Source organism: Mus musculus, chromosome 5 (genome assembly GCF_000001635.26).
Source record: "Mus musculus strain C57BL/6J chromosome 5, GRCm38.p6 C57BL/6J".
Lineage (NCBI taxonomy): Eukaryota > Metazoa > Chordata > Mammalia > Rodentia > Muridae > Mus > Mus musculus.
The window spans coordinates 146,425,373-146,447,014 of NC_000071.6; the positions used below are offsets into that span (position 1 = coordinate 146,425,373).

Genomic DNA, 21,642 nt, shown 5'->3' on the forward strand with positions numbered 1-21,642 from the left:
ATCAGGAATGAGCAGCTTTATGTTAGCCTGACCTAGGCTGGAGTCAGTTTGGAAGAGGGAACCTCAGCTGACAGAATGCCCTCGTCACACTGGCCTGTGGCAAGCCTGTGGGGATTTTTCTTGATTGATGATTGATGTGGAAGGACCCAGCTCACTGCGGATGATGCTGGCACTGGGCAGTCATCCTGTGTTGTATAAGAAAGCTGGCTGAGCAAGTCAAAAGGAGCAAGCTGGTAAGCAGTAATCAAGACCACCCTGGTGATTGCCATAACAACTTCAGAAGGCATGGTGACTCTTCTGCTGTCAGAATGATATCCTAGATTGATCCTCAAGGCGGCCACATGTACGTCCCCGGTGGAATCCTTAGCCCCTGTAGAAGCAGTGACAGGTGTTATTGTGACAACTGAGATGCAGAAGTCCAGAATTGAGAGCCAGGGCTCCCAGCAGCCATGCCTGATCTAGGCAGATTTGTGCTCCTGTTGACCATCTGGGCCCTTTAGGATGGCATTAGTGGCTGCACTGAGAAGCCCATCATTTCTGGCTGCAGGTGGAGGGGTGGGAGGTGCAGGCTTGGCTGTCAGTTTGCTGGCCTCCTAAGACCATATTTGATTGGTGTTTGCTGGTTTGATTTTGAGAGATGGGACTATTTTCTGCTCCCTGGCTTGGATGTCATTCGTGTTGCTTGGATAGGACCTTCTTCCACCTCCTGTTACATCTATTTAGCATGCCTGCTGACCAGCACAGCCCTTGGCAGGGTTTTAGTGGGTAATTTCTTTAGTTAACCTGATAGCTTTTAATCTATTGCTCTTTAAATGGAGGTTGTTTGTCATTTGTAGCTCAGCAATATTATTCAGATATTTGAAGCGTGGGTCTTTTTTTTTTTTTAATTTCTCCTTAGCAATTCAATGTGCATTCTAGTTTCTTGACAGATACTGGATGTATTTGTATTACAAGGAGCCATACTGGATCCTGGCCCACAGAGACCTATGATTATTCCCCTGGCCTGAGCAAGCTTAGACTGAGGCATGAATATCTGCATGTATACAGTTTGAGCCGAAAGCTAATCATATGTGTGGAACATACAAAAAGACTGAGACAGGAATCCCAGGCTCATGCATCCTGCCAGCCACAAGGGAGTGTGAGGAGGTGAGGGTCCAGACAGCTCATCCATCAGTGATCTGAAATCTCTGATAGAAATGGAACAGCAAGCATGTAAACCAATGTATTTCTTTTATATGCTGGAGTTCACCATTCATGGTAAATGAGAGTTAAATTGAGAGGGACTCTAAAGAAGAGAGGGGAGGAGAGAAAATGAAAGCACAAGGATGCCTCTAATTCTCCAGCCGACAGACCACAGCTCAGACAGCAGAGGTAACCATTTAGCACAGTGCTGTGCAGCATTGTGGCTGCAGAGGACCACGAGACTAAGGGGAATTCAGTAAGCCAACTCCTTCCTTTGACTGTGGGGAGGCAGAGATAGCAATGATGCTGTCTCCTGGGAGGGTAGCCGGAGGCACAGAGGTGGAGACCTGGGGCACAGTAACAACCTGGCAGGTCGATCCAGTCCTGTCCCTGGGATCCAGTCCTGGCCCCAGAGAAATGAAGAGCTCCCCCAAGGGGCTCCAGTGAGCATCATGTCACTGTGTGTGGGCACAAGAGCAATGCTGATGGGACTGCTTGTCTTCAGAGGTGAATTACAAGCTCATGTAACTAGAAAGCCAACATCTGCAGCATGGGTAACTTAGTTCAGTGTGTATAATGCCGTCTGGGCCACCCAATTTAGCTCTGCCACATGCCACACTCTTAATTGCCTGGCATGCAGCAATCAGACTAAAGGTCACCAGCACATGAGGAATAGAAGAGACAGACTCCTTAGCCCTGCCAGGTTTTACAAATGGATGGAGCCTATAGGTCTCTTATGTAAAGCATCGCATTGTCTATAAATAGGGACGTCTTAGTTCTTCCAGTCCTGTTTTTAACCCTTCATTTCCCTTTCTTGCTTGACAGCCATAGCAAAGGCTTTAAATGTAGTGTTGGATAAGAGGGAGAGAATGGGCGCACTGTCTTCTTCCTGATCGTAATGGGAAGACTTTGATGTTGTCTCCGTTTGGTCCAATGCTGCTCAAGGGTTTTCAGGTGTGGCCTTATTTTCTTAAGCTATGGTCCCTGTATTCTTTGTTTCTTCAAGGGTTTTTATCAGGAAGAAACTCTCGCCACAAAAACACAAGTATCACCTCACAAGGGAAAAAAGGTAGTTTATTCTAGAGGGAAACGTGAGTGAGCGTGGCCAGGGAACACAGATTCAGGTTATCATAAATAGCATGTTCCAACATGGCAAACGTAACAGAACAAAGACAGTCATAAATCAAAACTCTTTTCAAACACGGCATGGGAACTGGTAGAACAGTGGGCTATGGCAGAGCTGGGACCCCTCCGCTCTGACTTCAGATGCCAGTTGGCTGCATTTAGTTTCTGGTTGATGAAATCTACAAGTCTTACTTGGTCTTTGGCCAGCTTGATCCTATGGCTACACTCATGCATAACAGTCAGCATTGAAAAAATAACTTTATTAGAAGGTAATATTGCTAAGATTAATATTACTTTACCTTCTAGGAATAGACCAAACAAAATACTAAATATTGACATCTTTTAAAGTCTAATTTAAAAAGGATTTAAGAAACATAAGAAAAGAGAAATGGGTAGGTATTTGGGTGCTCTGTTGCTAATGTTGTTGAAGATGAGTATCATCCAGTGTTTTCCAGTCCATGTGATATGTTCTGAGGTAAAGTTGATGTGTGTTTGAGAGAGCAGGCTGAAAGCTTGTCTACTGAGGTTTTAGAGTGGGAGTAAGCAGGGAGCACCAGGATGGAACCTTCTCTTGTCACAGCGTGGAGTCTTTGATGCGATTTCCCACTCCTCCCCACACCCCCAGAGGATGAAATCATCTGGTTTTCCTTATCCTTCTGGGAAGACTCGAACGGAGTCTGGATTTTTATCATATTTAACAGTCTCACACTTCCTCTCCCATAAAGAGGATCAGATGGGACATTGTGTAGGAATCCACTGAAGTGCTGCTGCATTCAGACTGAGACTTTTATCAACTTTGTATTCAGTGTCTCTTTCTTCACAGGATCTAGCCGTGTGTGTGTGTGTGTGTGTGTGTGTGTGTCTGTCTGTCTGTCTGTCTGTCCGTGTTAATTTGTAGACACTCACATGTCTTTATTGTGACCTCCTTAAGATACACTGGCATTTGCTTATCTGGTTAACTGTACCCATTTCAGACTCTGACTACTTCTCTCTGCATGGACAGTAGGCAAGCTGGGTGCTGCTCTTAGCAGCTGCAGCAGGTGCTGCGTTTTCCTGTCTCCCTGCATGGTTCCCGCTGCAGCTGAGTTCAGTTTCTCGGTGACCACTAACGCCAGGCTGGGACCTCCCATCCTTCAGCTGGCTGGGTTGGTCTGCAGCTCCGTCTGGCCTTGCTGCTCATGAGATTCCTTTGTGCTCTCAGGTTCTGCTCAGGCTTGATCACAGATTTCTTCTGCCATCCCTAGCTCATGCACAGCTATTGACTCAAATTGATAACTCAGCTGACAGAACTCTGCTTATTCTGGGAATCCCTTGGCGTTGTATGGTCTCTGCCAAGACCTGGCAACACGGCAAAAGGCAAAGCTTTGTTCCTAAGGCCTTCTCTGAAGTGATGGCAGAGTCCCTGGACATGCACTTGGGCCTGCTGGGGTTCCACCTTTCTACCATGGACACTGCTAAGGCCTCTGGGGTCTGCTAGGCCATACAGACTAAGCAGATGAACTTCATATCCCATAGCCTATGCAAACCAGAGAACTGTGATTTCAACCCAGTGTGAGGGTCGTCTTGTGCCTCCCTGCCCCAAGCCTAACCTAACAGTTACTGACTGTCCCTCCTTGTGTTGAGGGCTGAAAAATGCAACAGTTTGCCTTTCATCTAGGAGGGGCTATCCCAACACAGCCTCTACTGCCAGATCCTGCCCAACGTCAGCATTCTAAGGTTCTCTGTAGGATTTATCTGTCACCCTTTGGGGACACAGACATTCAGCATATAACCCACCATGCATTCTTTCTGACCGATCAGCATGTTGCCCATTGATGTCTTTGTTACTGGACCCAGCCCTTCTGAGGCTGGGTTTTGCCCCTGCCTGTCCCTAGTCAGAGGAAGAATATATACTACAGTACCTGCTGGAGATATTTGGACTCAACACCATCTTGCGCACCTACCATATATGTCCCCTCTGAGTCTTTAGGATGCCAGCTTTCTTGACTGGGGCCCAGACCAGCATGCTGTACCCGTCTTGGCTGGTGGTGGGCCTTGTCCCACAGCTTCCTACTGTGTCTGTGCACAGGTCCTGAGAGGATCGCTCTGTTCTCACCAGCAAGGTTTTGTGGGTCTCCTCCTTGCCCATTTCCTGCTCATTTATAGCTTTCTGTCCCGTGCTGACTTTACGTGGAGGATTAGAACAGCTTAGCCATCACTGCGCAGTTGTTTTGTGGATGGTTCCCCCTCTAAATTTTTCAGATGTCTGGACTGTTCCTTGCCACATCCCTCCACCAGGACATTTTCCAGGTCACCCAGTGGAATCTTCAGTAACTGAATCATGTCACATGGCAGGGACTTCATGTCACCTGTCAGCTACAGTGTCATTTCCTGGGATTCGGGCAAGTCCTCAATCCTCACCTGCCCACCACAGGCTCTCTTTGACCATCCTTGGGGTCTCTTTTGTTTTAGTCCAAGAAACAGAGGCCAAGATAGGGGTCACAGGCCAAGATGTCCCCTCTATGAAGGGAGGTGAGTTTGGAGGAGAGGAAGCCAGAACCACCAGCAGAGCACAGGCTAGTCTTGCAGGGATGAAGGGTACAACTGAGGGTCAGCATCCTTTCTGGTCGGCCATTATGGCATCGCAGTACAGCAGAGATGCCAGCGAGACCTCGGCTTTTCCCTGCCTCTGCCAGTTACTCTGGTGTTGTGTTGTAGTTTGTCACTGCAAACTTTGTCCATCTGTCTCCTGCAGTGAGAGTGGTCTGTCTCTACCATTAAAGAGTGCAGTCACTCCAAGCTGGGCATCGTGGTCCTGGGATTCCTAGATCAGGATCTTGGCCTGATTTCTACAGGGTCTGATGTAACCACAGGCTTTACTACCTGCGCCCCAGTTCCTGAAATAAGGACTCCAAGATGTAGTTAATTATGAATAAATGCTTAGGCCACAGTGTGGTTGGTTACCTCTCCCCAGTATCAAAAGTCTGTCTCCATCACCATTGGGGCAAGTCTTCTCCTGCTTGAATCTATCCCAGAATCCTTTCTCCCTGCTGGAACTCCTGCCTCCTACCTCCTGCCCCAGCTAATAGGCCAACAGCTTTTTTATTGACAGGCGATGCTTTCACACAGATCACAGGAGACTATCCCTACAGTCTGAGATCTAGTTCATGGTTCTGGGAACTAGACTGTCTCTTGCTAAGTTGAGATCATTTCTCAGAAAAGTGGGACAAACTAATCCTACCTCTAACACAGATTCCTTTGGAAGCCCTTGGAAACCCATAATCGTTTTGCTGGCAACCTTTGCTTCACACTTAGCAGGTAGACAGATGTGAAACCATGGCTTGGTACATCCTGGTTTTGCTTTTGTTTTCCATGAAGAAACGCTAAGCGCTTCCATGGGCAACAGTCGGATTAATGGATTATGTTGTCTGTTATTGTAAAGCATTCTCAGGGGTAAGGAACCACCCAACGTTTGTTTCCCTTTCTTGTTCTTGTGCTTCAGTTAATTCAAAACTGAACAAGTAGTGTCAGATAAAATAAAGGCAACCTGGGAAAAGTGCACACATACTTCAGACTGGCCCAGAAAGTCACAGAAACCACTGCTTACAGCAGAACTGAAAAGCCATTTTGCTAACACTGCGGGTAGGGAAGTCAGCCTATCTGTGTTGTCATGGAGAGAGGCGCAATGGTAAGAAATGAAGGTAAGAAACCAGGCAACGTTGACATTCTAGAGCAGCAGCAGCAGGCAGAGGAGGCAAATGGTGACACATGTGCAGGTTGCTGGATAACTGGCAGAATCAGGTTGTATTGAGGCCATTCATGCCTCAAAGTGAGCAGAATTCATAGACTTGGCTCTCCTCAGAGCAAAGATAGCTCCGGCCTCCTGTAAGTCTCAGATATTCCCACAGGTTGCAGGAATGAAGCTTAAGGGGGAAGAAGAAGCGTGAAGTGGCTGTGACTTAGAACAGTGTGGTGAGGTGTGGGGACCACTGGGAATGAGACAGTTAGTGTTGCAAAGATGGTTTCCAACAGGACAGGGTCGGCCATAACATATGGGAAGCACCCGGTCATTAGGAGGTGAGGGTGGAGGGCACCCTGAACAGGACCTTCGTCATAGTTTCTGTGGAAAGTCACTGAAGTACGGAAGGCTCAGAATTGCCTACTTTGAATAATTCTGTGGTCTCTGGAGGCATGGGAGCTGTTCCTTAGCTGTCTTGACTGATGGCCCAGGATGGACTAAGGGAGGTGGACAGGGTCCAAGGCAGGGACCCAGCAGATGAGGTAGTGGGTGTGAGGTTCTGGTTTGGCAGGGCTACACATAAGAGCTCATGCCTGGCTCAGTTGTTTATTGATTCTAGTGATTGGCAGCTCTCAGAGGGGCGGGCCCTCCACAGCCAGGACAAGGCCAACATTTTACTAGGGCCATAAGGCACTAAGCTTTTCTCATTTGTGCCCTAAAAACATCTTGTTAGTCTTAAGGTCAGCCTTTATGGCAATCTCCCAAGCATACGGTGACCTCCCCTATCAGTTAGGCCAGCAGCCCGCTAGCATTGAGAAAGAGTTGCTTTGCACACAGAACTAACTGCCTTTGATAGGGTGGGATGGGAAGGCACAGCACACAGCCGGGGGCAGGTGTGCGTGCGGAAACACTGTGTTTTGTGGGAATCAGCCTGAGCCAGCTGCCTGACTGGCTGGGTCGCCAGGCTTGTGCATTTTACACCCTGTCCCACCCGGGGTGGGGGGGGGGTGGCGAATAGCTCTGGAGAAGGTGGAACTCAGTTCTTTAACTCATTTTAGATAAGCTGTAGACTTGAGGCACTCACCAGTAAGACGTGTGTGATGAGAGTCCTGTGTATTTGAACAGTTGTAGGTCCAAATAGATGTGGGTGATGGCTTTCTGTCTGGAAGGTTCTGTACTAATCGAATTTCTGGGCAAAAGTTAAAGGTTTGACATTGAATTCTGACGTGGAAGATAGTTTTATGTACAATTCTTAGCTGTCACACTGTGTGGGGGATAAGGTACTTAGAAGGCGGTGCATGCTTAGCTAGTCTCACAAGCAGCCTTGGGAGCGGCGCTTCAGACTCCTGTCCAATGTCTGCTGCATTATCTCTGCTGATGAGTGTTACTGTAGGGTGAACTGGCTGTCATTTTAGTAGGGAGACACTCCCCTCCCCAGGGTCAGTGTTTATAGATCCCCCCCCCCCCAATATATTCCCAGGGAGGAGTGTTCCAGTCTCTGGAAGGGAGTTTCTAGAACAATAGTGTTCCAGTCAGTGAAGATGGCTGCTCTGAGGCTCCTCTGCATTTCTCAGCCTTGTCCTTGCTGTGGCCAGCATCATGCTGAGTGCGGTGGAGGAAGGAATCCCAGCACAGGAAGAAGGAGTTTTAAAGGCCATTCTCCTTATTTTCTTGTGTTCCATTCCCATTTCCCTCCTTCCTGGTGCCTCTGACTCTCGATCATATGTTTTGGAGTTCAGGTGAATTTACTTCATGTTTGTAGTCTAGGCACGGCCTTTTCTGCCCAGTGTGGCGGTGTTGCATCTGTAGTCTCGTGACCACTTCCGTCTCTTGCTCTTAGTTCTGTATCTGTCAGCTTTTCTTCAGATTTATCTTGGGGTTCAGTGGTTCCATCCCATGGTTGGTCAGCCTGTTGCATTGGGCCTCTGGTAAAGCATCATGGGTCATGCAGACAAAAATGGGAAGAGCTGCTCACACCATTACTAAGAACCAAAATGGGGAAGCCACCAAAGTCTGCCAGCCTCCTTTGATGGTACTCCTGCAGTGATCCGAGTCCCGGACCCCAACTCTAGAAGTTTCTACTCTCCCCTCAAGACATTGCTCAGAGACCAGGACTGTTATTCTCAGGTCTCTGAAGGTCATCGGAAACCCAAAAGTTGGTGTGTATATCTCTGTGTGTGTTCATGTGTGTAGTTCTTTTCAAAGCAGCATTCTTTATAATTGACTCAAAGTTAAAATGGCTCAAAGGCATTCAACTGTAGAATGGGTAAGTCAGTTGTGGCACTGGCATGATTGGTGTATAACAAGAAATATTCTATAGCAAAGAACTAAGTATTATGTAGTGTATTTTTATGAACATACACAAATATTTCTGGATGCTCCATAGAAAAATTAAAATCCATAAAAACGAATGCTATGGCATCCTTTTAATTTTAAAAAAGATGTTTTTAATTAAAATAGAATTATATAATTTCCCCTTTCCTTCCTCCATCCCTTTCCAGCTAGCCTCCCTAAAACTACTCCCATTCCCCCAGCTCTCAAGTTGATAGCCTCCTTTTATTTGATTTATATATATAGGCGTTTGCATGTATATGCAAGTACATATACATATGCATGCATACTGAGTCCCTTTTCATTGGTAGTATGTATATGATTTAGAGGCTGACTTCTCTGCATTGGACAGCCAATAAGGGGGCTTATCCCTGGGAGAGGCTATTTCTTGTCCCAGAAGTAAAAAGTTGCCTATAGTCTTTGTCTAGACTGGGGCCTGCAAAACTGCCCACCCTCTCTGTGATGCCATGGCCGTTGGTATTGCTGTTGCTCCAGCTTTGTTAATGCAGCCATTTCCAGAAGAGCCTGTTTCACAGTAGACTTCCTGGTGTGCTGCCTCTTACGGTCTTTCTGATCTTTCTTCCTCAATGTTCCCTGAACCATGGATTCAGGACTTCTGTGTATCCACTGGTCTAGCCTGGGTGGTTGTAGATTCTTTTCTAAGTTTCTAGTACCAGTTTCAATTTCCTTCCTGTTTGTTATAAAGAATGAAAGCCAACATACACCGACTTTGATAAATAGTACAAACCTTATATTGAAACAAAACCCACAAGATTTGGTATGACTCCAGTTATACCAAAGTCAGTCAAAAACTAAACCGTATGATTAGAGGCTTCATGCATAGGTGGTAAAGTCTATAGAACTTACAGGCGACACCTGCCAGACCCTTGGTCACAGGGAGTGAGAAAGGAGCTGTCACCAGAAAGACATTTTGAGACATTCTTGGATGCTTGCAGCCCCTGCCTCCCCATCAGTGATAATTACTTAAGCACTTTGAAGCATCTTTATACATTTGTGAGAGATGTATAATGCATTTGTGTATATTTTGCTATAACTAATAACTATGGGGCACTCGTTTTTTCTGGGTTTTTTTGTTTTTTGTTTTTTGAGACAGGGTCTCACCGTGTAGTCTTGGCTGACCCAGAACTCACTGTGTAGACCAGGCTGTCCTCGAACTCATATTCACCTGCTTCTGCCTCTTGAGTACTGGGATTAACGGTATGTGCAAACCATCATGCCCTGCTTTAATTTAGTTTTTTTTTCTGGACCTTTTCTTTTTCTGTCTGCTGTCGTTTCAGTGGAGAGAGAGGGCAGGATTCACCTGTTCAGTCTCTCACATGTACCTAGAACTTGCGAGTATTCTTCCCTTACGGGGAATTCTACGTATATCTGAAATCTGTGTAGTTTTAAGGTAATTGAAGATGTATCACCTTCTAGCCAACCCTTTCACACAGGAATAAAAGGCTAATTGAAATTCCTGATCAACTGTCTGTTTCCAAGAAAATTAAAACTCTAGATTTGTTTAAACGAGACCATGACCACATATATACATATATATGTTTGTAAATAAAAACATGTATATCTTTTTAATTTTAGATTGTCAGCCATGCCTTTAGTGAAGAGAAACATCGAACCCCGGCACCTGTGCCGGGGCGCCCTGCCGGAAGGAGTCACCAGTGAGCTGGAATGCGTGACCAACAGCACGCTCGCTGCAATCATCCGCCAGCTGAGCAGTCTGAGTAAGTCCCCTCGGCATCCCTGGCTACCGCTGGTATCTTACAGACTTTACGGTACCCAGTGGATTTGACTTGTGAGTGGCAACTGTGAGGAAAAGCGTCTTCCTCCATACGCCACGGCCAATGACTGTGTCAGCCCTGGGCTGCTGGTACCTGACTCTGCATTCACAGTTGTCACCATGAAAATACGAGCCTGCACATTGCTAGAGAGGACCAGATGTGTAGACTTCACAACATGTCCATTTTTAATGCCTTTTAAAATTAAGTTGATTGTGGATTTAATTTTTTCTTAGCAAAATTGTCTCATTAAATTTGACAGGACCAAGGGTCTTTTCTTTTTTTAACTAGTTAGGTTGAAAAGTAGTTAGCGTCTACAGTGTACCTAGTATACAGTTGATGTTCAACAAATATTGGCCTAATGTCAAGTAGGAAATAACAACAGGTAAGCTGATTATTGCATACATATTATATATGTTATACATATATGTCGTTGACTAACAGCAGCTACAGCCATAAGGAAGAAAAGACTCCATTATTTTGTCAATAAAGGTTAATATTAAATACCCAAGGGATGTTCTTTTTAGGATTTAGAGAAGCACGAAAAGCCTTTTTTGAAATTGTATTTTTTCCCACTTTGACTTTTCCATCCTGACCCTGTTTTCTCACTTTGCCTCCATTCCTTTTAGTGGCGACAGATTATCTCACTTAACATTGTACAAACTGGTAATAGCTGGAAACTCTCTGTGAAATTCTATATTCAGGTAGTCTAAAACACAGAAGGTAGATGTATATAGGAGTGAGAGTGTGTGTGCCTATCAGTGTGTGTGAAAGTGTGTGTGTATGAGTGTGTGTTCATGAGTGAGTATGTGAGTGGATGAGAGAGAGAGCATGTATGAGTGTGTGTATGTGTGTTAGTGTGTGTGTAAGTATGTGTTTATGAGTGAGTGAGTATGGATGTGTGTGTGAGTGAGTGAGTGAGTGAGACTCAAGAGCTTTTATGTATTTATTTTTGAAAAGAACCACTGCAAGTACCTATTTCTTTAAAAGGATTGTGTTTGATACTGATATCTTTTAAGGAGGTTTATAAATTTTGACTAAGGAAACTGTCACCTGGAGATGAATCACCATGCATTTTGGAATGGATTTCCCTTGAAAGCTAAACTAATTACAGCTGATTTTGGGTTAGTTGTTGTTCAGAGAATATATAAATTTATATAATTACAGAAAAAATTCTTTTCACGTTATTGATAGATGTACAGGTTTCTCTTTGCTTTTATGGTTTTTTGCAAGTTCTCTTTCTTGCTAGTAGCTAAAATATTTGTTGACATAAACTATGAGTAATGCAAACTGACTTAAACTTAAAATTTAATAATCAGGCTACTCGTTGAACTGTGGTACTTAGCAGACTGCTATATTAATCAGGTTTATTCCGCCTCTCGGGACATAGTCCCTTGTAACTGGCTTCCCGCCTGTTTCGCTGCAGAAGCTCCTGCGATAGCCATGCTCCTGCGAGCCCCTCCATGTGTAGCCGTGCCCTTGTGCTTGAAACCTGTATGCGTGGTAGTTACACAGAAGGGAACATTCATAAAGCACCTGACCTTTGCAGAAAGATATTTCCTGGGCCCGGGAGTTCACGGGTCATGGGATTTCTTTAAATGTGGAAGAGAACAGTGGACCATTGGTGTGGGAGTGTATTCTATTGGGATGGCTTAGTGGCTACTCTTGCTTTGGAAGGTAGAGAGCAGGCAGGCCTTAGAACCTAAAGACGGAGGAGTGGATTCTCCTTAGAGCTCCCAAAGGAGCATAGCCTTGCTAATATCTGACTTTAATACAGCACAGACCAAGTTCATTCTCGATGTCTTATTCCAGGTATAAGATGAGAACTGGAGTTTAAGCCACCGTTGGGATATCATGCACACATACAATAGAAAGCCCAACTGTCACTCTGGGGTGGATATGTTGTATTGCATATGATCATTCTTGCGCACACTTGACTGGCCAGGAAGAACAACGCTGCAACAGGATCCTTCTGCACTCGTTTATTGGGAAAGCTTGATTGTAGAGGTGAAAAGACCCCGAGCCCAGAACTGGTGCTGCTTTTATAGGCCTAGGAGGGGCGTGTCTCACACCTGGATTGGTTATGCACTAAGCCTCATTTGCATGTTCCTCATCTGATTGGCTACTCTCTCTCAGTACCTTACAGAACCTCATTATCATACCTCATTTGCATGTCTCACATCTGATTGGTTATACTCTCAGTACCTTACAGAACCTCATTATCATGCCTGGGCCAGGCAGTGTCTTTGCAAAAAACTTTACTGCATATGTACACATTGGTTGTTTGTCCAATCTTATGCGTGGTGGCCAGCAGTAGTCAGTGCCACTCAGCAACGGCACATGTGGCTTCCCACAGATCATACAGAAACTTGATGTCCCTGAGCATCTGATCCTCTGTGGCCTCAGGCTGGACCAGTGGTGGGATTCCCTCCATGGCTTACAAAACTACTTTTCTTTCAGACTATCAAACAAGATTCCATCATGGAATGGAATATGGACCGGAGATGCCAGCCCCCCACTGCAGACCTGTGTGTTTTTGCATTTAAAAGATAATCTAGGCCAGTCAGTTTATTTTAGGAAGTTGACCAAATGCACAGAATGAATTATGGGACCTGGGTATAAGGATCCGCACTGACTGCGTTGGAAACCCAAGTTGTAGAAGAGGCAGATCTGAGAAGAAAGCAGCAGTCAGTGGAGTCTCTTCATAGTTCCAAATCCCCAAACAGCACTGCCATCAGGGGACCAAGTGAGCAAACACTTGAGCCTGTGGGGGACATTCCTCACTCCAGCCACCACACTTGCAATACATTTCAACATGGTCCTCCACCGTGAATGTACCCGCCATTACACTTCAGCCTTTGTGAGTCTTTCCATGCAGCGTTTACTTGTGACTGAGTTCTAACTGTGTTTGTGATGAGTTTCCTGTTCACCTCAAGTACTCACAGTGGCTTTCGGACTGTGAGGTGCAAGGCTGTAGGCCAAGTTGAATGGAGCAGCCTGATTTCAGTGATGGCTTCCCGTGGGGGTGGGGTGAGGGGAAGAGGCAGGGAGGGGGCTGATTTCAGCCTTGCTGAGTCCATCCTCAAACTGTGCTGGCCCTCTGTCTTTCTACAGAGGAGTGGCCTGCTGAGAAAAAGTGGGTTGACTGGTACCAGACTCAGAGTTGACAGGTGTGGTTTGGGTGGGGAGGAGGTCAGCGTGTGGAGTACTTGCCTTCGTCACAATGGGATCAGTCCCCGTTCCACCACACCAGGGCGCACAGAGTGGAGAGCGCTGGAATCTCAGCCCCCGGGAAGTAGAGGCAGGAGGATGAGGAGTGCAGAGTCATCTGTGTGCACACAGTGTGTGCGTTCCAGGCCAGCCTGACTACAGGAGGATTCGTGGATTTTTCTTTCCCCGTTCATAATCATCAGATGGTGTTATTGCTTGTTTTGTTTTGGTGTTGAGGCCCTGGCCCAAGTCCTCATGCTTGGCCAAGTATCATACCATTTACGATAAACCCAAAGCAGAATCTTTTTAACAACGTTCTTAGGGTCCCTAATCTTTATTCAATCAATCCCGATGAGAAAGGATGGCTTAACCTTCTTTACTTTCTGTCCAAACCCCATCCTCCCACCCACCATCAAATCCATTCCCTCTGTCCCCCACCCACCATCAAATATATCTAATCCCTCTGCCTCCCACCCACCCTCAGAGACTCACCTTCAGGTGTGGGTCCAGATGGGTGCTGTGCAGCTGTGAAGAGATGCTGCCTGGCTGACAGGCGGCTGTGGTCAGGAGAAAGCTTTCAGAGGGAGCTTCAGGATTTGCCTTGACCCACAGTTGTTATCCCTCTCCTGAGCACAGCAGCTTGCCTGGAGACCCAGCTGTTTTCTTGTGGTTCTAGACAGAGGGACCGGAAATCCCCGAGGAACTAGCAATTGAGACTGGCGCTCACTTCATCTGATTCTCCTGTTAATTGGAAGCTCGGGGTGATGAGCACGGAAGCACTGTTTACAGCCTGAAGACATTCTGGTCCTGTATGTGGACCAGCATGTGGAGCTCTGCTTATGGAACAGTACGTGCAGCTTTGTGTGCTGCCTGCCTTTGGGGTGCTTGGCACACTCCTTTTACAGCCTAATTGAACACAGGTTTTGAGGCAAGGGAGTTTTGCAGCATTGTATTTCAGTGGGGTTTTAAGGAATCCTTTTCAACAAGACAATATTGGCTGCTGCTGCTAAGGTTAGTGACAATTATAGCCACAAAAGAGGAAACTTGTAACTTGGAGAGTGTTCGTGAGAAAGACAAAGGCCCGCAAGCCTTCAGAGTCTATCCAGGAACATTTACAAAGTATGTACTACGCAGTTTCGGATTGGTTTTGAATATGAACTTCTAGTGAGGGAGATCAGAGTAGTGGGTGAGGGAGAAAAGCCCCCGCTGGTACAGCTGTGGCTAACACTGCAAAACGTGGTGTCCAGCTGAGGAGCACTGAGGGGTTTCCTTCAGATAATGACAGTCACTCTGCACACCAATTAACATGAATCTGAGGATACTTCTCCCTTCTCCTTGATTAATAGTCCCAAGCTCTTGCACCTCTCAGCCGGCTGCTCAATTAAAACTACAGTATCTTTCAATCAAATCCTTGCTGGTATTAGAGTGAAATAATAGTTTTTATAAACTATAACTTTGTTAGGGTTGGAAACTTCTAAGAAAGATGCTTTTTAAAGAATAAAAAGATGAGCCACCAAATAGAAGGAACATGTTTTGTGCACATTTTTGCACATTTCATAAAAGACTTAAATTTTTTTTAATCAGTATTAAGTAAGGAGGAACTAACTTTGAAGAGAACAAATACTGGGCTGAGAAATGGCTTAGCCAGAAGAGCGTTGGCTGCTTTTGGAGAGGACGTGGGTTCAGTTCCCAGAACCACATGGCAGCCCCCAACCATCTGTCATTTTCAGAGGAATCCGATGCCCTCTTCTGGTCTCTTTAGGTACTGCAGACACGTGGTACACATAGATTCCTGCAAGCAAAACACTCCTACACATAAATAAAAATAAATCTCTTTAAAAAGGTGAATGAATCCCAATACACCTTGACCATTAAGAGTGAGATAACAAAGAAGTGTATAAGAAGATGCTCAGCACCAGGAGAGTATGATTTTAATATCGTTTTCCTTTTAAAGGAAGAGCAGCATCAGGAATCTGTGCCAATGATGCCAGTAGTCCTTTTAACGCACTGTGACTGTCATTTTCTTCTGTTCTTGTGATAACAAATGTCCCCCTTATTTCCTTTAGAATGCTCGTTCTCTTTCTCTCTCTCTCCTCTCACTCTCTCCTTCACACACACACGTTATACTCATATTGATTATATGTAAAATGTATAGCACGAAGCTACACAAAGTACGCAATATGCATCACTTAATCAATTCAATAAAATTACTGGGGACATTGCTTTGTATACATGTTTATAAGAATGGTGTGTCAGTATACAAATAGCTGTGAAGGCCGTCCTCACTATAAACAGCTCTGTGGGTTCATTTAAGGGACTTTTAATAGCTGAGGGTTAGTATATCCATCCAACTTATTTAACCATTTTTTTCACAGTTGGAACGCATGAGACTCCTTTCTGGGGGACGCTAGTGCATAACGTATCTTTGGGTGCTCTGGAAAAAACCATTCTGCCATCTTAATGACCATCAACGTACTCATAATGAGAGACAGTCTCTGCAGATGGCTTAGAACTCTGAGTTCATCCATGTGAAATCTCTCTCCTTTCCCTAGTTATTCCAGTCCTCTTAAAAGAGATTACCAAGATACATAAACTGATGAGGCAAAAATACACATTTAAGGTTAACGACACAGACTTAAGGAAAATCATGGGTAGAAAATGTATCCTGCAATTGCAATGCATAAGAAAGCTCGTTTGGTTAATATCAGATGGGAGACAAGGAAAGTGAAGAGTGTCTTATACAGATAAGAGAGCTAAGAACATAGCCCAGTCTTAGACTTGACCATGTAGGGAAACACTGCACGGTACGGGTATAAACAAGAACTTTCCAATCAGGACCCAAGCAGGGCGGGGAATCTTAGCGAAAACTAACAAACAGGATCATATCATGTAATTAAAACACTCCACCACAGCAAAGGATCCATCCCATCAGCAGATCAAACACCCTGAAGAGTGAGAGAGACCCCGGCAGCTACTCTTCAGACAGGGGTTCGCATCTTGATTGCGTAGAGAAATGTAAACATGCACAAGAAAATAAAACTCCAGCCAGTGATGGGTTGAACGGACACTACTCAAAAGAAGCAACACAAATGGCTGGTAACATCGGAAAAGTGCTCAGCAGCCTTAGCCAAGGAGAGCGCGCACATTAGGGCAACCGTGAGTTTCCATCTGACCCCGGTGAGAACGGCAATCACCTAGAAAACAAGCGATGGTAAAGATGGTGTGGGCAAAAACAACGTTTATTTCGCTGCTGATGAGAAGAAAACTGGTGCGGCCATTATGGAAACCAACATGGAAGTTTCTCGAAACTACACAATCCAAGTACAATCCCCTGGGTGTATTCTCTACAGACTTCAAGCCCTGCCACCAAGACGCTTTGATGTCTGTGTTTGCTACTGTTCCCAGAACTGGAGTTACAGGGGGTTGTGAGCTGCCTAACATGGGTGCAGCGACTCAAACCTGGGTCTTCCCTGCAAGAGCATTCACATAACACCAGCAGGGAATCAGGATCCGTCAGGATGTCCATGGGTGGTATGGATAACGAGACCCTGTACACCCACACAAGGAGCTTTAATTAGCTGTGAAGACAGATTATGAAATTTGCAGGAGAGAGAGTGTACATGGAGATGGTTGTATTCAGTATGTACCTAGGATCAGAAGGACGAAGATGGTGTCTTCTCCCTCACATGCAGATCAAGATTTTAATTTTTATGTGTGTTTGCCCATACAGGTGTGGACATAGGTCATGAAACCGTGAGAAGTGTTAAAATGAGGTCCAGTAGCAGTGCATGTGAGAATGGGTGGGGCATGGGGAGGGCAGACAGCATATGTCTTATTTGAAGATGCTATCATGAGACCTAATCCTTTGTAGAGTAATTAATATATATGTGTATGTATAAAACATTTATGTAAACACACATGCATATACATAATATATGTTACAGAGACAGAAAAGTAAGTTATCAATATCAACTGTCTTAGGGTTTCCATTACTGGGAAGAGATACAAAAAGCAAAGGTAACTCATATAAAAGAAATTTAGCTGGGACTGGCTTACAGATTCAGAGGTTTAGTCTATTATCATCACAGCAGGAGGCATATCAGCATGCAGGCTGAGTTCTGCATCTTGATCTGAAGGCAACCAGAGGAGACCAGTATCCTGAGGCCACTAGGAGGAAGCTGTCTTTCACACTTAGTGGAGCCTGAGCATAGTAGGCCTCCAAAGCCCACCCCCCAGTGACACACTTCCTCCAAGAAGGCCACACCTCCTCACAGTGCTCCTCCCCATGGCCCAAGCACATGAACCGCCAGATAAGGACAGTACAGTTCACGTGTTACAGATGTATGTGCCTGTGACAGGAGTGCTCCAAAGCACAGGAAGGAAACATAAACAGAAGGAGGCAGCAGGAGAGATGGCTCAGTGATTAAGGCTTCTTGCTGCTCTTGCAGAGGACCCAAGTTTAGTTCTTAGCATCCACTGGGCAGCTCACAGCCATCTGTACTCCAGCTCTGGGGAATCTGATGTCCTTGTCCGGCCTCTGTGGACCCTATGCCCATGTGTGCATAGCCATATGCAGACGCACACATATACACATAATTAAAAAGAAAACCAGAATATTTTAAAAATGAACTAAGCAAAACTAACAGGAGACATATACAAATTACATATAACAGTTGGGGGTATGATTTTTAAAAGCCCTAATTATTGAAAGAAAATGTAGACAAGATAATTTGTCGTAACACGAAATCTTTGAATGATACAACTCATCAGTTTGGCTTAATTGCTCTTTGTGTAGTAAATTCCCACGTTAAGGAATAAACAGTTTTGAAACGTAAGAAGATGTAGCAGCCAGAAGTGCTCCATGCCAAACCCGAGGACCTGAGTTTGATAACTGGAAACTCTCAGTGGGAGGAGAGAACTGACTCCTGCAAGTTGCCCTGTGACCTTGCTATGTGCAGGATGGCGTGCATCCACATGCAGACATGTACATATATGCAGGCATGCGTGCATGTGTCCACACACATACACACACACACTTTAAAACATTTTTAAATGTGTTTTTATGTATATAAATAATTTTGCTGCATTTATTTCTGTGGACTTCATATGTGCAGCATCCATGGAGGCCAGCAGAGAGCGTCAGATTCCCCCTGGAAATGGACTTACAGATGGTTGTGAGTTACCATGTGGGTGCTGGGAATTGAACCCAGGTCCTTTGGAAGACCAGCCAGTGCTCTATCCACTGGACCATCTCTCTAGACCACATAATTAAAAAAAAAAAAAAAGAATATACATTTTTTAAAAGAATTTTCCCAGGGAGCATCTACCAGATGGAGCATCTGCTATTATATAGAACATAAATCTAAAGAGATTAATAGAGAGAGCATGATGATAATGAGATGCTAATTATCTTTAAGATAATTTTTGAATATTGAGGATTCAAGCCATTTTATTTTATTTTTTAGAGTATTGTTGGTCAAAGAAAAACTTAAAATGGGAATTAGAGACACTGCAGACTGAAGATAAACATAAACACTGTTGGGGGGGGGTTACACATGGAAACCCATGGCAAATCGCTCAGCCACGCTGCCCTAACTTCCTCATTAGTTAGTCTTCGTGGTTTTAGACTGGCCGCATCATATCTTCTCTCCCCACCTCACATGTACACTCATGACTATGATGTTTATTTCATTTATAAAAGAGAACTGTGTTCACCTCTGAGTAAGTTAACCCAGTGTTAGCATCTGCACCCTCTTCCTGTCTGCCCCTCTTCACTGTGGCTGGGCTGGTCACTCGTGTGGAATCCATTTCTGCCACCCCATCCTGCGGCTCCTATTCAGTTCTCTCTCAGTTCTGCATCCTGCTCCCACCAGATACAGCCTAGTGAGGATGCTCCAGCATCCGTTGACCATCCTCTCCAGTTACCGATTCTCTTCACAGCAAGGATCCCTCAAGAACCCCTCAGCCTGTGCAGCCCCCACTCCCCCCACTCCCCTGCTGTCTCCTGTCCACCCACACTGATGAAACTGCATCCGCATTGCAGTGACATCCAAGGGCTCATGCCCCAGTCTCACTCACATTACATCTTCTGTTATTGGTGTTTGGTCCATCAATAGCTGCCTGTCTGGAGAGCCTTTATATACCACCTCACTTTGTGGGGACAAATGCTCTAGGCACTGGCCATTAGGATTTTTAATTTTCTTTTAAAATTTTGCCTCTTCCATATATTTGGCAAGCTAATCTGATGATCTTTTTGCGGTGACTTCAAAGTTTATATCTACAGTTCTGACCTCTCCCCTAGATTTCAAATTTCTTTATACAGCTGCTCACTTGATACCTCAAGGGCATATCAGACTTAATATGCCTGAAACACAATGTATAATTTCTTTTCTTTTTTTTAATGTATAATTTCTTTCTGTTTCTTTCATCTCTTGTACCCAAATGTCCACTCCATAGCAAATGAGTTTAGCCGCCTTAAGAATACTTAATTTTCATGCCCTCTCACTTCCCAGTGGAGAAAAATATTCCCATCCTGATCATCATCACCCCTCCCCTCTGGGCAGGAGCCTCCCGTTGTCGCTCCTTGCTGCCATCCTCCCCACCCTGGAAAGTGGACATGTATTTGTGTGATCCATCATCTGGGCCCAATGACCCTGGTGTCCTGTGAACACTTAACCAAGTGCATTGCTGTCTTCTGATGGACAGTTCTTCCTCTGATAGAACCCTCTTTGCTTCTGTTGGTATAGTATATCCAAGCCATGTGGTGCACAGGCATATACCAGCAGGCACAAAGCCCATACACATAAAGTAATAACAATAAATTCCCATCTGTCATGTAAGGGTAAAAGGCCCTTCCCTTCATTGTCTATTCTTCGGCACTTCAGAGGCATATTTCTCCATTGGGTGCGAGTGGAAATGGGGTCACATGGTCCTGATGAATCCAGAAGTAGAAGCTTTGTCAGGAGCAAGTACATTGCAACTCCCTCAACATGGTCATTAACTCGAGAAGGAGTTATTTTAGTTTAACTGTTAATAGACTTACCATATTGATGAGTAGAATTCAGCATTTCACATCATTTTGCAAAACTAAAGACTAAAATGGTAACACATTACACATACTCAACCAGAAAGCATCGCTCCTTCCATAAACTTCCTTCTAGCCACTTACTCATTTCTGCAGCTGGAAGACTATTAATCATAGAAGTCTTCAATTTCTCTTTCCCTTTATTAAGTCGAGAGCTTCTGGGTGGAAAGAGCGTCAGATGAATGCTCTCCATCTCCTGAGTATTCTTGCGAGGGGCTACACATTAGTATTTTCTGCTTGTATAGCATCTAGCATCTAGTGACCATCTTTCTCTCTGGAGTCACCATGCTTAAAAGAATGCTGTGACTTCTGCATGAGTCTGAGGTGTACACATTTATCCTCGTGATACACATGGTCCCTAAGGATGACTTTTATAGAAAAAGGGGAAGAGGAGTTCTTGAAGCTTCCTTGGTGTGCATGCATGTGTGTGTGTGTGTGTGTGTGTGTGTGTGTGTGTGTGTGTGTGTATGAGCACGTGTGCATGTGTCTTAGTAGACCAAGGTGTTTCAGACAGGGTGTGATCAATGTTCTTCTTTTAGATTCCTAGTGCCTGTTAAAGATTTTGAGGCTCCCCCAAAGGAGTAGAAACATGGAATCCTCTTAGCTAATGTTTTCCACAAGTCTGTGCTTAGCAGCATCTGCTTCCTCATTAACGGGAACACTGGTCCAATCTGTGTCTGTTTTTCTTCAGTAGCCATTGAGAACCAGCTCTGTGCATGTAGTGAAGAGATTAAAGGTTTAGTTCACATGCTCAGAAAGTCAGTGAGATAAAAACCAGATTAGCTTTGTGTGAGTCAGGAGTAGGATAAGCTTAAGGTATCTCATGGGAGCAGAGTATAGGTGTCTTGCTGGAATATTCACCCGGTGCCTTGGAGGGCCTGGTTTTAGGTTAACTAGCTCGTGATTTGGTTCATGTGTTTTAATTCCTTAATTCCAAACCCCTCTAAACTCCCAGTGACAGTCCTAAGGGCAGTTCACTCATGGCAACTGTTGACATTGGTCAGTAAGGTGGCTGTGGTGGCCACAGCCTGGGTGGCTGCACAGCATCCTCTGGGCAGCCTAGGTGTGTTTGTGGGGAAGATCACAGTGAGTCAGGAGCTGGGGAATCCATGGGAACAGCTCCACTCCACAGTGAGGAAGCACAGCCCATCTTCTTAACTACTGCCATCTACCCTCAGACACAGGTCCTGCCAACCTGG

General features: G+C 45.1%; 1 protein-coding gene across 4 annotated transcripts in view; it reads left to right on the forward strand.

The window, feature by feature from the left end:
* The window catches only part of Wasf3 (WAS protein family, member 3), an 88,610-nt gene that overhangs the window by 40,367 nt on the left and 26,601 nt on the right, over window positions 1–21,642 (forward strand). For all 4 annotated transcript variants that reach the window (XR_003955640.1, NM_145155.3, XM_006504834.3 and 1 more), the window contains exon 3: window positions 9,953–10,095. Coding sequence is in view for 3 of the 4 variants with exons in the window: in NM_145155.3 (NP_660137.1) it covers window positions 9,963–10,095 (133 nt within the window). In the remaining variant the exon portion in view is untranslated. The remainder of the gene's footprint in view (window positions 1–9,952; window positions 10,096–21,642) is intronic.